The sequence below is a fragment of the Ochlerotatus camptorhynchus genome, unplaced genomic scaffold (assembly GCF_037179485.1).
Source record: "Ochlerotatus camptorhynchus isolate MF236.1 unplaced genomic scaffold, CSIRO-AGI_Acam_v1.1 ptg000368l, whole genome shotgun sequence".
Taxonomy (NCBI): Eukaryota; Metazoa; Arthropoda; class Insecta; order Diptera; family Culicidae; genus Ochlerotatus; species Ochlerotatus camptorhynchus.
Window position 1 is genome coordinate 308,970 of NW_027040856.1, and position 17,878 is coordinate 326,847.

At 41.1% G+C, this 17,878-nt stretch overlaps 1 protein-coding gene across 1 annotated transcript; it reads right to left on the reverse strand.

The window, feature by feature from the left end:
- Window positions 1–747: 747 nt before the first annotated feature.
- Window positions 748–1,455, reverse strand: LOC135709958 (uncharacterized). The gene has a single exon (XM_065232406.1). It carries the CDS (start codon window positions 1,453–1,455, stop codon window positions 748–750), a length of 708 nt encoding a protein of 235 aa, XP_065088478.1.
- Window positions 1,456–17,878: the final 16,423 nt, after the last annotated feature.

Consider the following 17,878-nt stretch of genomic DNA (forward strand, 5'->3'; position numbering starts at 1 on the left):
TCGGGCAATAGGCCGCAATGATGGTGACGGGGCCGACGGGTGTGGAGACTTCCACTCCCAATGCTTCAATCATTTTCAGCTGAAAACTGGGTAGCTGTCGGCACCAGATGTTGTTCCTGGTAGCGATGGCCACTCCACCACCACCAGAGCTTATCCGATCCAGCCTCACGAGACGGAATCCAGAAAGAAAAACGTTCATCTCCGGTTTCAGGTGAGCTTCGGTGATGATGGTGATGTCGATGCTATGTTCGTTGAGGAAGTCAACGAACTCGATAATTGTGCTCTTGAGCGAGCAAGCGTTCCAGTTTGCGATTTTAATGAGCTCACGGTCGATAACTGAGATAACTAAAGGTAGCCACAGCTTGGAGCTGGTCAGATTTGTTCTTGATGGTGTTGGCAATGTCGTGCATCTTGAGGAAGATGATCATTAGTTCCGCTGTGGTGAACCACGAACCATCGTTGATTTCTGGCTGCGGTAGGGACGGTCCATCCTGACGCCAGTTTAGCGCAGGGGCTGTGGGGAGATCCTGCGGCTGTGGAGCTGCAGTCGTCTTTTGACCTGAGTTTGACCTGAGTTTGCAGGAGCTCTGGCTTTTTCTTGCGGCCGGGCTGGTTTCTCGTCGATGCTTTCTTCCAGATCTCGATGTACTCGGTGCGCTTCGGGCAGGCCTTGCTTGAAGATTTGTGAGCAGCACCGCAGTTGGCGCAAATGGGATCGGCTTCATCGAGTCTATCGACGACGTCGGTTCAATGTTGCTTCCCACACTTGGTGCACCGGCTTGCCATATGGCATTTCTTCGTTCCATGCCCGAACAGCAGGCAGTTCGAGCATTGGGTGACTCCGCGGCTAACTGGATTGTACCACTTCCACTTCACCATGATGTTGAACAGGACGCGGATGCCCTGTAGGTCCTTCAGACTTGTTGAATTCTTCTCAAGGTGGACCAGGTATTGCTGGTCACGGTACTTGACAGCCTTGTTGTGGCGGGCCATCTTGTGAATTTGGACCGACTTCAATCCATTAGCCACCAGCTCTTCCAAAAGGACGCTTGTGTACATGTAGTATAGTCCTCGTAGGACCACCATGAGTGGCTTAATAGCCTCGATGTTGTGGGAAAAATACTCCCCCTGTGCTTGGTCCAGCATGGTCTGAACCATCTTGTAATGGTTCAACGCCGGTACCCTCAATTTGTATCCCTCTGTGCACAGCTGGATGGTGCACCGGACGCCCTTCGTGATGAAGAAGTTTATTTTTTCCTGCAGTCCGGGATGGAAGCCTTTCACGTAGAAGGGCGGCATTCTGTTCTTTTTCGGCGGTCCTGTTGTTACCATCACCGGCTCTGCACTGTCCTGCAGAACGGAGAATCGATTGTTGTCAAGCAGCTTCTTCACAGCTGTCACACTGTCACTATTGCCTTCAGGCCTAGCGGTCAACCGAGCATTGAACTCGCTCATGTGAGCAACCCATCGACGCTAAACACGTTCCTGACAAATACCGGCTTGTCCAAGTCAGTAGCGTTGAAGGAACTCAGCTCGGACCACCAACTGGTGGTGGCTGAACTGGGCTACAACGTGGACCCTGGTCCAAGCCTGCGCAAGGACTACCATCGCGCAAAGTGGGCCCAGTTTGGACGCGTGGTAGACAGACACATCATTGAAAACCAGCCGCTTGACACCGTGGATGACATCGACCGAGCGTTGGAGGGACTCCACCAAGTCATAACCATGGCTGACGAGGTGCGCGTCCGACGAATTCCTGTGAAGGGTAAGTTTATTGCCATTGACTCCCACACCCAACTCTTGATTCGCCAGATAAATGTTCGTAGATGCCAGTTCCAAAGAACCGGAGATCTAGCGAGGAAAGGTGAAATGGCCGATCTGAACAAGGAGAACACAGTTTTTTTTACGTGGTTTTTTTTACGCGGATTTTGGAATTTACACGGTTTTTTTTACGCGGATTTCGGAATTTATGCGGTTTTTTTTTACACTGATTTTGGTTTTTGTTTACGCGGATTTCAGAATTTACGAGGTTTATCGTTGTACACTAGAGTCGTTTTTTACGCGGTTTTTTTACACGGTTTTTTTCTTCGTGGTTTTTTTACGTGTATTTCGGAATTTACGCGGTTTTTTTTACGCGGATTCCGGAATTTACGCAGTTTTTTTTACGCGAGTTTTTTTTTACGCGGGAAGTATCACCCGCATAAAAGGCGACTCCAGTGTAATTGAAATTTCAAAAGAACTAAAATTGAAAAGACGCATCTGTGTTGAAATTTAAAGTAATAAAAATCATTAGCAGAAAACTCTTTGCTCGACTGTTGAGCTGTTCAATCCGTATTTTCGCTCTAGTTCTCGTTACGATTTTGATTCGTTTTGTGCTGTCGCGTTGCGCCGTGGAAATGTCGCCACCTTCTCGCGATCTGGCAAGTTTACTTGAACTTGCAAACACGAAACAAATGGTGTTTAAATGTGCCAATGAGACAGCAGCGGGGCCTTCCCATGAAGGTGCTAATCAAGCCCAGCACGTCGCAAGATGACGCCGGAAAACGGGTACTGCAAGCCAACCAGTATGCAGTACCCCCGGAAAAAATGGCGATGGTGACGCTGTTCCCATTGCTAGAAGAGAGCGGATTCCCCCGCTTTTCTCGCCGGTGAAGGATGTTGCCAAACTGGGTGCCGAACTGGCAAAACACAATCTGCTGCCTCGGTACCAAAATTATGTGCTCCAGCCTGGAGGAGTACAAACACATAGGATGTTCCTAAAAGACAGCAACGTGGACTTCTTCACGCATGATTTGCCAACGAGCAAGCAATTGGAGGTGGTTTTGCGTGGATTACCGTCGTTCGAGGCAGCTGCGGTGAAATCCGAGCTGGAGCGGCTTGTGGTCAAGCCTGAGGCGGTGTACCCAATGAACCGGCGTTCCAACCACAACACCAGCTTCCGTGACCAGTTGTTCCTGGTGCACTTCACTAAGGGATCCACCAGTCTTGCGGCTCTGAGATCCAAAATCCGGGACCCGAGATTACAAACCCCAACATCGTGATGTTACTACGTCTCTCCTGTCTCTTCTCTCCTACGGCCATGGCATCAAAAACTGCCATATGAAGACATACTGTAGAAAGTGTGCTGGAACTCACTCAACTGTGTCCTTTGCTTTGATGATGGCTTCGAACCAACGTGTGTCAATTGCAGTGGAAACCACCAAGCCTCCAATCGCGGATGTCCCAAGCGAGTGGAGTTCATGAAAATCCGTCGGAAGGCTACAATCAACAATCAGCCCGGTCGCCTCCTGCACTCACGGAAGTCCAGTACCCAGCTCTCCAGCTCCGTCGACATGTTCTGAACCAAGCCTCGCTTCCGCTCAACAACCAACAAGCCAATCCTGTGAGTACACAAATGGTTCCCAACAGTCGAACAGTTCAGCATCGTCTCGCTATTGCTGTGGCCCAGCCACTTCCAGGTTCCTCCACCGCTTCAGGTTTATTATACGCTGGTGCTGTCTCAGGTGAGCCTGTCGACGATTCTCAGTTCACCTCGAAGGAAATTGTGACGCTCGTGGCCGAGGTCATCATCATTATGCGCACCTGCAAGACTCGATCTGAACAGCTACATGCTGCCCTGTCCCTTGTGCGTGAAGCCATCATGATCGTAAATTAGAATGCTTGCTCCCTAAAGAGCATACACATCGATTGTTAACTTTCTCAACGAAAGGCACATCGACATAGCCGTCATCACCGAGACTCACTTGAAACCCGAGCTGAACGTCTTCCTTCCCGACTTTCGGCTGCGGTAAGGCTGGACCGCACCAGTTCCGGAGAAGGGGGAGTGGCCATCGCTGCGAGAAGGAACATCAGCTGCCGGCTACTACCAAGCATCCAGCTAAAAACTATAGAAGCCATCGGAGTTGAGGTGAGCACATCGCTTGGTCCAATCACCATCATCGGGGTCTACTGCCCCAAGCAAACTAATATTAGAGACTGCTTGGCCGCAGACTTCCCAAGAGACATTATCAAGCTAACACGACGACGGCAAAATTTCATCATCGCTGGCGACTTGAACGCCAAGCATCAAGCCTGGGGCAATAGTCGGCGAAACCAGAACGGCACAATCTTGTACAAAGATCTGCAGGAAGCCCACTACAACATCCTGTGTCCGGACACTCCCTCCCGGTTGAGTCGATCCGGACCTCATGCCACCATCGACATCTTCATCAGCAACATTGGCGATAACATTTCTCAACCTGTCGCCTATCAGGAACTGAGTTTGGACAACTATCCGGTGGTGGCCGAAATAGGTTCCTTGGCCAATACATTTCAAGTTTCCCGGCGAAATTACCATCGTGTCAACAAGATTCACTCTCTCCCAGATTGTGCAAAGCCATTTTAGAAGATGATAAAAAAAATTGAAAAATAAGTCGAAAACGATCCCTCTGCTTTCCTCTGTTGACCAGAACTCGGACCCATCCCTACTCATAACCCCAGTTGAAAAGGCCAATCACATAATCTTGGCCCATGAGCCTGCCGTATTGGAGACAATGTCTATAGTTGCTGGCACCCCGTAGTAGTGCATGATGATAGTAGAACATCGGCTGATGAGGTGATAGCAGCTGTTAGAAGCACTAAAAACATGAAGGCCATGGATGGGTATGGATGGTGTAGTCAACCTCTTGAGTATTGACTTCTTCAACCATCTTACCGTTATCTTCAACACATGTTTGGAGCTTGGTTACTTCCCTGCATGGTGGAAGTTAGCCAAAGTGATTCCAATACACAAGCCTGGCAAAGATCCTACCAGTGCCAAAAGCTATCGCCCCATCAGCCTCTTGCACTCCATCTCGAAGCTATTCGAAAAGTTGATATTAAGCCGGTTGCTGGAGTTCTTCGGGAGCAATTCGGGTTTAGGAAAGGTCATTCAACGATCCATTAACTAAGTAGAGCTAAATATCTGCTATGGCATTGTTGGACGTTGAGAAGGCGTTTGACAATGTCTGGCATGATGGCCTAGTGTACAAACTGTATCGATGCAACTTTCCGATCTACCTCGTGAAGATCATCAAAAACTACTTTTCTGGCAGATCATTCCAGGTCTACTTGAACAATGTCCCCTCTGATACGTTCAACGTTGATGCAGGGGTACCTCAGGGTAGCCTGCTTGAGTCGCTCTACCCTCTGATAAACAAGAAGTCCACCCTGTCCCTCAAAAACAAGCTTGCCATGTTGCCATGTATGCCAATCTGGGAGAATTGTGCTAAGTGCCACCACTTAAAGCTTCAAAGGATCCAAAACAAGATCCTCAGAATGATCCTTAACTCGTAATTCTGAGATGCACCCCCTGGCCGGTCTTAAAACACTCGAGGAGCGAAAGATTTCCACACTGGAAAGGTTCAGAGTCACCTGTCTGCGATCAAACCACCAGATCATTCGTGATTTGGCAGTTCAAGTAGTAAGGTAGGTTCCTGTGCTCAAGTAGGTAGGTTATCAAATGTTTAAATTCAAACGATAACAACCCCTTAAAAGGGTGGTCCTGTAAATTAGCGCTAAACGCAATCATCATATTAGAATAACCAATTAACTAGAACAAAGATGAAGAGCCAAAGGCTAACCAATTGCAATGTTAAACCAAATGTTGAAACATAAAAATCCAGCAAATAAGCGTAAATCTTACTACTACTAAAATCAGTAGCTTTTGTTGTGTTCGCAGCACACCGGCTATCGACCATTACGTCTGACCCGGGTTTTTAGCTGGATAGTAAAACAGGTGTATTGAGACAACGAATATTCAGTACAATGTTGCAATGGTTCTGCGCAGTACCCAAAGCGATTGACAGATAAAAGAGCAGAGAACACCATGATGTGCCCAAAAACTGATGCCGAGCAACTAGCCGTCCAAAACGATCAAAAGGACACCAGAAAAACAAATAATGGCCCTTTCTAAGGCCACCATATGAAAAACAACCGGCCTTTATCAGGGCCACTAATTCAAAAACGAAAAGAGTTATGATAATAGATTATCGATCAATTAAAAGAACTAAATTCTCAACATATTTGTTCCGACCACGAGCGTTCCAACGTTAAGCTTCCGTTCGTGCCTCTAGGCACAGATTCGTCTACTTTTTTTTTTTTAATTATTTAAGTTGCCCAGAAATCTATTAAATGGTACAAGAAATACATCTTGAAACGAAACTGTTTCAAGTTTTTTGTTTAGGTCTCAATAATGAAACTCAACTGTGTAATTTTACTGCTTGGATTACCTCTCAAATCATGCATCAAATGGGAGGTTCCAAAAATGTAACATTCAAATTCGTATGAAGTTATATGTTACGTGATATTGTATTGAAACACTTAAGCAACAAATCTAATTTGTGTTGAATTTATTGTATGAGTGTTCCATAAAACATTATGTCTCTTGAAACTTTGGAGCCACTGAGTTTGAATGACATGTTTTTTTGTATCCAGTGAGCAACTGTTTTGAAATGTTGCTAAAAATTTGACGAATCAAGATGTGTTGAAAGAACCTATTTGCAACCTTTTCCCAATTAACGTGATACGATCCAACGTCCACAAATCATAGGCACTTGCACTGCCACTTCGAGTTTTCTAGGGAGTCAATATCGGACACTATTGTAATTTCAGGTATTCAATTTGCATCACCATATTTTTTGGGAAAGCAGTTTTGTTATTGCATGTTTTCCGGTAGCAGTTAATTATCCCCTGGAAAATTCGGAGTGGCATCAGAACCCGGGCTTCTGGATCGTATGCGATATGAATCTATAAGTTTTCAATTTTCTTTTTATAACCAACTGGATCAAGTTGCTACTGTAACGCTTGTTGTAACCATATAATAGCTACAGTCTGATTTTTTTTAATGTGACCCCCAGTAAAGAAATTAAAGACTTAGTTCTACGTCAATAATCGTTGTCCAGTACAACGTTAGAAGATCCTTTGTTGGCATTTCAGATACTCAATGTGGGATCTCTAAGTGCATTTGGGATCGAACCAGACCCCAAGATATTTGAAATAGAATGAGTAATCGGTTTACCCAAAATTTGAAGCTTTGGTTGTGCTGGGCTATGCGTCCTAGAAAAAAACGACAAACTCAGTTTTCTCCGTGGAGAATTCGATACTTGGTTGAATAGCCTAAGTAGATAAATTCTGAGAACCACTATATCGTTTTACTATGGAACGGCTGTCTATGGTTATTTGCTTTTTGTACACTTTCGCAAGGCACAACGCTAATGTTAACCGCAGCAGAAAAGCTTATTTAGTTGATTTTTGATTCTCGATTGAAAGGGTTCGCCCAGTCAGCAAAAGTCTATAATCCAGCTAGGCTAGCGAAACCGAAATGCAACCTGATCTGACCAAAAGCGGAAACATGTAATTCCATTCTCGTAACCCCGATGCACAACATCCTACAGCTATTAGCCTCGAATCGTATACAGAATACTGCTTCACAGCCAGGATTACACCCAAGGTGTAATCAAGCATGAATGGGAAATGCTTCACAGAGTTCAAAGCTACAAACGGCTTCGCCTTAGACTACTTTCTAGGAATGCTGGTTTGGGAAGTGATACGTTATTTCCTCGTCACTTGGCTAAGCCCCAAAATTGAATCGTGTTATGGCGTACATTCCGAAGATGTTGGGGTGTGTTTGCAATTTTATCCAAATGGTTGCTTAATTCTGCTCGAGGGAACATGTCGCTCTAAAAGCAGCAACAAGATTTTCAAGGGACATTTTACGAGCCGTCATATGTAAGCTTTAACTTTCTAGGCATGAAATTTATATTATTTCTGTCGATGAATGTGTGATTGGAATATTTCAATTTGATTATAAAATAGAAGCGTGTAGATTATTGGTTCTGCATAGGTTGGCAGTATGCCTATTATGAGACCGATAAAGAGATTCATTCCATGGTAATCAATTATCTTGAAAATATCGATAAGTGAAATGCCTTACTCGGTAATGTAGCCCGAGCAAAGTACAGCTTCAAAACGACAGCAAATTGAAATCAAGTTTTGATATCAACATCAAACTGAAATCATAATTTGATTTCAGTTTACGCAATTAACACATTTGATTTCATTTTGCTGTACATTTGCTCTTCAAAAATATGTTGTTGCGGGTTTGTTTTCATTGCCTTAGCATAACATCAAATTGAGTATTTGTTTTGTAATCAACAGGAAAAATTTATATCAAATTGAGTTTTTAGTTTGCTCTCACTAATAGCAGAAATAGTTTCCAATGTGATGTCACAGGAATTTTTTTGCTCTCAATTAATCTCCCGTTAAAACGACCAAAACGACAGCAACCTGAGTAGTCATTATCAGCGAAATCACAACATCAAATTTAGATTTCAATTTGATCTCAGGCTTTGCTCGGGAGGTTAGACATAAACTGGAGCGGTCATATAAATCATGACAGCCTGTATTTATTCAAATAGTATGTTGTAAGCTTTTTCAATGACATTTGTCTGGCGAGGTGAAGAGAAATTTACTCTTGATAAGTATGTTAGGAATGAATACTTGATACTTTCACTGTTTCCTTTCGAGTTCAAAAAGACTCATTCTTGATCTTCTTTCAAAGGTATGTGTACGTACAGTTCACTCGATTCTGGTGTATTTAATAGTTCGCATGACCAGCCTCTGTTGCACCTGGGGTCTGTTTTCCATTCAACCAAGCACACACCCAATTGAATAGACGTAGAGAGCCGCTTTTTCTAGAACTACGAAATATGAGTGCACACAACACATATAGGTACTTTCTTCAAGTGGCTGCTGCCTTTCGGCTCGAGACCGTTGTAGCACATAAGGCAACTATAGGAAAAAAAAATCAACAATGAAAATAAAACAGGAAGGAGTATCGGACCAGCCTGAATGCTTTGCATGGGTGATGTTGTAGGAAAAATTTCTGGAAATGTGTACACATACACGACGGAACTAACAGAAATGTTAAACGTTGTTTAGGAATTGAGACGGCCCCCGTTCCATGTTTTGCATTTTATCATGGGCCGTCACATTATGTCACAGACAGTGACCTAGAGTTATACAATTAAGAAGGAAGCTAGGGTATACCGATGGCACCCCGAGCGCGGGCCTTTAAATTTTGCTTCTGCTAATGATAGCAGTTTTTTTCAAGTTCACACAACAGCGCAACGCGCGGTTGTTTTTATATTTCTCTCAGCAGCATGTGGCTCTGAGAGAATAGAGTGTAGAATGAACTTAATAGTACAGGAGAAGTATGCTAGGTTATATATAAGTAGAAATGAATGAATAAAGGTTGGCTGATTGTACCTAAAATCGGTGTCGGGTAGTGCTTTTGGATGACCGCCGGCCTAACAATATATTTTTGTAGAATATTTAGTCCTATCTGTAAAAATAATATATATGTTTACACATACATAAATAGTATGCACGCAAAGTAACAACATATTGCTCACAACAATGCTCTATTTATGTGCATCATATTGAATAGAAGTTTACACTATTTTTTCGAACAGTGCTTGACCAACTCCGCTGGATTAATGTTTTATTATAAGTATCTATCGTGTTCTTGCCAATGCACAGTGGTCCAGAATGCAGATTTAGGTGGAATGATATGTTTTGAGCCTGAAATTTAATCTTTAGACTAAAAGTCTCTTCTACAAAGGTGTTCCTTATAGTTAGGCCCTCATTTTTATGAAAATGAATTCTAGGGTGGTTCCTATTATCATTTAAATCAAAAATCTAACTTTTTTGGTTGAATAAATTAAGGTATACATTCTCAATGTATAGAATGTATACCTTAATATATTCAAACAAAAAAAAAGTTATTTTTTTTATTTAAATGATAATAGGAACCACCCTATAATTCATTGTCATAAAAATGAGGGCCTTACTATGAGGAACAACTTTGTAGAAGAGACTTTTAGTCTAAAGTTTCAATTTCAGGCTCAAAACGTATCATTCCACCTAAATCTGCATTCTGGACCACTGTGCAATGGCATGAAAATAATAATCTCATACCTACCTACCTTCGATCCGTCATAAAGACGTTTTTTTTTAGATTGCCAGAGTGTTATTTAAAAGTATTTTCAACTCCTTATAAGACAACCTGAACCTTTTCAGTTGTATTTATTTATGAGATGTCATAAAAAAGTGTTTTCAACTTTGTTTATAACAAACCTCCAAAAACCTCATAAGAAACTGTCAATCACTGCGTGAAGAGACAGTCCGGCTCAATGGTGCCGTCAATGTCCACGCCAATTCAGAATGTACAGAATCTTTTCAAGAACTTTATAAATGCAACTGAGATTGATTTTGTATACAACAAGTTTTATAGTGGTATTGAAACAGTAAGATGCACGTTCAAATAACATTTAAAGATGAAAGCAAAAGCAAACTATTTTAGAAAATGTTGAAATCTAGGAAGTATGAAGAAAACATCTATAAGCCTCATATATAACGTGGGACATTTACACAACAACTTGTTCTAATTATTTTTCAAAAATATGTTTTATGTGTTACTTGGGTTGTCAAAGCAATCATTGGAGTCTCGTGATGTCTCACGATTCCTCTTGATTATCACGAAACATTTATGACACCTAAGAACGGAGCCCATGATGATAATTTCACCCCGGTGATCAATTTGCCCCCGGATTATGGTACCATAGATTTTGAAACCAATAAACATATTTTTAGGTTTTCGACCCACTATTTTATTGAGATTTATCACAATGCATCCTATCGTTTGAAGCAGACTCATTGAGCTTTTTTTTTATTGACTGTTATTGTGGAATTATTAATGGTATCAATATTGATAAAACAAAAAACTTTTGATAGCCTGAAATGATCCTAAATCACAAGATTTGATTTAAACAGTGATGTCATGGTGGTTAGAACTGGTCCTCCAGGGCAGTGTTATTAATCGACAAACCGTCGATAACGTCTACGATAATCGACGGTTATCGATTAACAAGCTTGCTCCGTGCTCCACCGTAACCAGTTATTGAAAATTAAAATTGTTTTTCTTTATTTCCAAAAAGAGTGCAAAGGGTAATTCTTGGTGGGTAACCAGTTTTAAATTGACCATGACACATCACTGGTAGGAGGGACATAAGCTTATTCTAGCTTGAGAAACAGGAAGCGTACTTGCCGAATGGAAGCTCAAGTTACTTTTATGATATTTTCCCCCAAGATAGGTAATCAAACAAATGCTAAAGCGTGGAAAGCCTGACAGGCGTTACTCGATCACAAACATCAGAACACAGAAAGACAACATCCAATGTTTTGATATCTATATTTCTTCATGTGCTGCGATCGAAGATAAAAGTGAACAAAATGAGAGACCGTTAATTTCAACGAGCTTTCCAGCCATGAGGTAAACAACTCGAAAAACGTCTGCTAGAAGTGCCAGTAGCCTAATCTAGATCTTTCACTTGCGTTTAAACTTTTCACCAAGTGCCGTTTATCACGTGTACTAATAAACCAACGACTTCCAGCTGAATTACATTCCGTCCAAACAAGTAGCGAAACAAGCGAAGAAAATATAAACTAATTCCCATTTTTAACAACAACCTGAAAGTATGGCAGTGAATTCAGAGTCTATCGGAGGCGGACGGATTGAGTGAAGAAATGGAAACATTCGCCCTAGAGAAGATTTATGTGCTATCTACGTGTCATGTTAAAAGTAAATTGTAGTGATTCATATGTTCGGTGCCTTAATGGAAGAAACCTCCAGCGATATCAAATTCTTAGCTCTTTCTGTTAACAATACTCTTCTGGCAGTGGTAATCCTTGCATAAGATAAATTGATTGCAATTTTTCACAACTTCACAAACAAGAACGAAGAAAGCAGAAGCATGCTTTGTAAAAACACAATAAATCATGCAACTTGTATTTCGAATTCACGAGCGCAAGGCGATGTAAAAACCTGGATAAAGGACCACTAATAGAAGCAGAAAAAATGAAAATCTATTATTCATTCCATAATGAATTGTACTTTCTGGATGGTCATATATGAAGTGCATGCTTTGATTATTCAAGTGAAAAATTGGATTTGGCTATTGCTTTGCAGTTATTTTAATATGATTCGTAGTTCGTGTTCATCCACAGCGATTTAAATATTTTCGAAATTGTAGAAGTGCTGATTTCTTCAGAAAAAGAAACAAAACAGGAAATTCATCCACATTCATTGAAAGATTTGTCTAATCTCATTCCCGAATGCGAAAGCTATTAAGATGAGTTGTTTTCATTCTGTTTTGAAAAATTTAGGAGAACAAAAGCAGTTACTAACATGAATGCTGTCAGAGAGAAATTTCTTGTGACTGGTGATTACGTTTCGTAAGAACGTAATCGTTTCATGGTGAATTGTAATCAGCAAAATATAAATCCAGGAAATATTGTATTTGCCATCGTTTGAAACTCTGCTCTGATTATGCCAGTCATTTTTATTCGTTAGCGTCATTTAGATCACAAAGAGGATCCCTTTGAATATTATCGTTATATGAAGAGAAATGAAAAATATATATATATTTATATATAACCAGCAGCATGACAAATAAAACGGTGGCTTTGGATGCTTGTCCTTCAAACAAGAAGCCGCGAACGAAATGATAAATATTACGTTACATTATCAGTATTCCTTCTCCAAAGAGTCATTATTTAACAATTTCCCGATTCTAATGCTGAGTACTTTTTCCTCGTCATGGTAGTTAGTGGAATAAAACATCAAGGCTCCATTTCTGGAAAATCTCTCCATGCCTTATTCGATTAATATGCTAAAACCAATAAAACCGTGTTGGGAAAGGATGCTGCCTGAGAATAATTTTCAATTTCATTATCCGCACAGTGTGAGATATGAAAAAGAGAGCGAAACCGATATTAGCTAGCTTGAGCACTATTAAGTAAGGTTAAGGATAGGTTACGGTAGTATTAAAAGATGTCTAAGATTCGAAAACGGTGCTGCAAATTCACAATTAGGTTCTATTCGTAAACCTCTAGGTCATTTTTAGAGATATGTTTTACCCCCCATAACAATCATCCATAACATGGATACTGTAAATAACTCAGCAACCTTATACAATTTAGAAATAGCTAATCGATTATGTTTATCCCTCTCATTAATTGCTTCACTTAATCGACCTGAGTCGTGCAGAGTTGGATTCAACACGAGGCTTGCCAAGTTGGATTATTACGAGTGTAATTAAGTGTTGAAAAAATCAAAATGCATACACATTTTTTTGCACTCAAAAGAGTGTCGAAAAGTAGAACTTTTCTGCACTGGATGCTGAAAAGTAGTTCTTTTCAACACTGTTATTTTAATGAATAAAAAGGGCCATTATTTTATTCAATACAGTGACGAAAATTGAAGTTTTAAGCAATGAGTCCTAAGAATAAACGGCAAACCTCGTTGGATAAAACTTGTGTTGGAAATTTTTTCTTTTAGCAACTTTTTACATAAATAGCTATTTAGCAATTCTGCATACCTATTTTTTAATCACGTGGTAGAATAATATAGCGGCCTTCTTTTCCTAACTGAAATAGGCGTGCGCAAAAGTTACCTTTCGCACTTAAAAGCATATGGAAAAGTATCTTTTTCACACGCTTTTGAGTATTTTCTGCTGATAGTATTAATTTATGATATTTTGATTCATAGTCAAGGTGGAGAAATGTGTTTTTTTTTTATCATTAAGTAAACAAATCAGAACATTATTGATTTAAAAAAAAAATAGTTTTTTGAAGATGTTAATTTCCAATAACAGACAGTTTTGCTGAATTAGTAGTACTTCAAGGAGATAAATCCTCATCTGTTCCATGACCTACCACCACCGATCTTCAACACGCCGAACAACTGCTGTGCCGTTTATCACAGCGCGAGACTTTCGCTGAGGAGGTCTCTGATCTCGCAAGTGACGAACGTGTCGCTAAGTCATCTTCACTCAAATGACTGAGCCCGTTTGTAGACCAAGACGGTATCATCCACGTCGGTGGTCGTATCCATAACGCTGCGTTATCCGACGCAATCAAGCCACTGCATGCAACTCCTGCTAGCCACTTTCCGCCAGAAGTTTTGGGTTTTGGGCGGCAGAAACCTCATAAAATGCGTCTTCCATCAATGCGAGTTTCGCCGACGCGTCCGTTTTCCGTGTGCGGTGTCGACTACTGTGGACCGTTCTACATCAAGTCAGCAGTTCGAAAGCGTGGTCCTACAAAAATCCAAATTGCCATATTCGTCTGCTTCTCAATCAAAGCTGACCACTTCGAGCTTCTGCGTGATTTTTCAACTCCTGCGTTCCTAGCTGAACTACGTCGTCTAGTCTCCCGACGAGGAAAAGTCGTCGAGCTCCATTCTGACAATGCTACTTTGATGGCAGTAGGTGCTTCGCATGTCTTGAATAGGATCTACCGAATGCTAAAAGTTGTCATTCTTCGATGAGTAAAAAACCAGAAAATTTTAGTAAATCTTATTCATAGTGTATTGTTTACATCTGTCAAGTTTTATAGTTATTCATACAGTAGTTCCAGTCATACTGTCGAAACAAGAAATTGTCCATGATAAAATGTTGTGCACTTACAATCAAAATCCAGAAGCGTCCCACCGAAGGATCGCTAAAAAGCTTGGAATTGCAAATACAACTGTGTCTCTTGTGATAAGAACCTTCAAGGAGCGTCTAAGTGACCAAAGGAAGGAAGGGAGTGGTCATAAAAGTGGTTCAATGGACAGTAAAATGGCCAGGAAAGTGGTGCAACAGTTCAAGAACTGTCCAAACATGTCAATTCGAGATGTCGCTAAAAAGTCTAAGGTGTCAGTCGGTTTTGCTTGTTTACAAGGTGCAAAAAGCCCCAAACTGGAATGAAAAGCAAAACATCACTGCGAAAACCTGCGTCCGGAAACTTTACACCAAATTATCGTGTTGCATCGTGATGGATGCCGAAAGTTACATCAAAGCCGACTTCCGTCAACTACCTGTGCAAGAATATTTCGATTCCAAGTCTAAGTTCGATGTTCCGGAGGATGTTCGGAAGAAGAAATTATCGAAATTTGCAAAGAAATTCCTGATCTGGCAGGCGATTTGCGGATGTGGTGAAATAAGCGCTCATCACTTCCGGAAAAATCAACGGTGTGGTTTACACGGAAGAGTGCCTTAAGAAGTGTCTGTTGCCATTAATAAGGAAGCACAAATAATCAACTCTATTTTAGGCTGATCTAGCATCCAGCCACTACGCTCGAAACGTGTTGGAGGGGTACCGAGCCAACGGAGTAAATTTTGTGCCAAATTCACCGGAGCTTCACCCAAAATTTTCTGGGCAATTATGAACACGGAACTTCGCAAACATCCCAAAACTATTCAAACAGACCTGGAGTTGAAATATATTTGGGTAACAAAAACAATGGGAAAATCGGTTGTACAAAAATTGATGTGATTTTGGAGTGAAAAGGAAGGTGCAGCAGTCGGGATGGGAGACGAAATTGCATAAAACAAAATTTTGTAAATCATAATACATTAGTAGTTTTCATTCCCTGAAAATGTAAAGAAAATCCGATAATTGGTTTAATTTTGGTGAGTGAATATGTGTGTGCCATTTTTATCGAATACACCCTTTACTGAAGACCGTTGGTAACGTCAACTTAGCCTACGGTGAGCCTTAGATGACGATGGACGTCTTGCCGCACTTGAAGGACTTTCTTCGCTAGTAGATAACTAGCACCGAGACGAATTCTGCCCAAACCGAGACACTGATCACAAAATAATTTGTCATCGACCGACCAGAGAAATAGAAGACGTAGGATCTGTTTCCTTCAACCAACGTGTAGTTTGTAACTGTTCTATTTACAAATTTGCTCGATCCTAATCTTTTACTGTGGTCATTATCGTATGTACAAAAGTATCTCCCTGTTTCTGCTCGCAATTCAATAACAGTCCGTATTGTTTGTAATGGTAATTCAACACTTAACTAATTGGAGTGATATTTGCAAAATCTTAATTCTATCTCCAACAGAGGACTTGTTGACATTGTTAGCACAAGTCGAGATGTGCCTCAACTCTCATCCGCCCACGCCGATACCCGAGGATCCATCTGATCTAGAAGTCCTCACGCCAGGACATTTCCTTGTTGGAAGCAGCGGAAGGTTGCAATCCGCTCGCCACCATCGAAGTTGGTACCATCGTCAAAATAAAGGAAAATAACGTTCCACCAACAAATTGGCCGTTGTGGAAAATCGTCAAACATAATCCCGGAAAAGATGATGTTGTCCAAGAGGTCACTCTTCGAACAGCATTAGCTAAAAAATTCGTGCGCTCAGTATCACGAATCGCTCTATTTCCGTCGCTGAAATCAACATCAACCTTGTGACCTTGTGTGCTGGTAGAGCAACCCATTTTGGGAAAACTTGCGGTCCAATAATTTACACTTGCCTTGTATGATTTACCTGTTCCTTTCGTGTTCCTGGTCTCCGTCGAGGAACAATCATCCCACACTGCATTAACCAGAGAACCATGATCAAGCGTGCAAATGGTGAATCATGTACAACCGAAACTCTGGCATCCAGAAATAATTGTAACTGAATAGAAAAGAGATCTCTTTTTTTGTAAATAGTAGATTTAGGATCAGTTGAAACATTCTAACGGGTGTCAACTAAAATTTTGGAATTTTTTCGAGGCCTCTATGCTCAACAACAAACGAGCTCAGCGAAAAATAAGAGTGTGTATGTGTTAGCTCTCTCTCTCCTCTTTCTGCTAGTATTTTCTGTTTTGTTTATGCTTGCTCAGTTTTGCTCAAAATGCCGTCGAAACAAGAAGTATTTCGCGAGCGCGTTGTACAGTTCTACGAACTGCACAGAAATCTCGACAAAAAGTATACGGTACAACATTTTAAAAGCGAAAATATTGCGGCTTCGACTGTTTACCATATCCTAAGATCCCCAACAACTGCTCGCAAGCAAGGTAGTGGAAGACCAGCCAAAATTATGGACGCAAAAGGACCGAGAAAGGCATTTCTAAGCCATGGTTCAAGCCCTCTGGTTTGGCAATCAATCAATATGTGTACCAGAAACGAATGTTTGAAGAAAATTTTGATCCCGTTTCTACAAAAACATCATGCTGATGGACAATACGTGTTTTGGCCGGATAAAGCGTCATCGCATTACGCCAAAAATACACAATCGTTCCTGAATACCCATTCGATCCCATTTGTACCCAAAAACCACAACCCGACAAATCTGCCTCAGTGTCACCCAATCGAAGATTTCTTTGGGGTTTTGAGCTCCTTGGTGACAAAAATAACTGGAGAGCCACGAATTGCAAACAGTTGATTGGTAGAATCAAGTGATGCATTCGCAAAGTTGACATGAAGGCCGTACAACGCTCCTGTTCCGACATCAAACGGAAGCTTCGCCGAACATCCGATTACGGACCGTTTTCAAATGTTCACTAATTTTTTTTTCAACAATGGACAATGCATCTTTAATTTCAATAAATCAGATCTTCTTCAAGTATGTTTGTCCTTTTTTGATAGCTTGAGAAAAGAAATTCCAAAATTTTAGTTGCCACCCGTTATATCGAATTTTGCAAATAATTATTGAATTATATATTATATTTAACCATACACAATACAGTTCCAAATGATATAGATTGTACTAATTGAATTTGTGTGCACATAGAGGGAGAGATATTGTAACACGATAACGACGGTAGCCGGGGTATAGATAGATAAGGGATCCGCAAAAACTTATAAATAGACTGTTACAATATACACGTTGAAAAACACAGTACACAGGTTTGTGTTTCCGTTAGGTTTTGGTCGTTTGATGACTGTAATTCCTCCAAGTTTTAAACGTGTGGTGATCGGTTGTTTATGGTGCAATTAATTTAATGCAATTACTTTCATCTTGTAGACCTCATAGCCT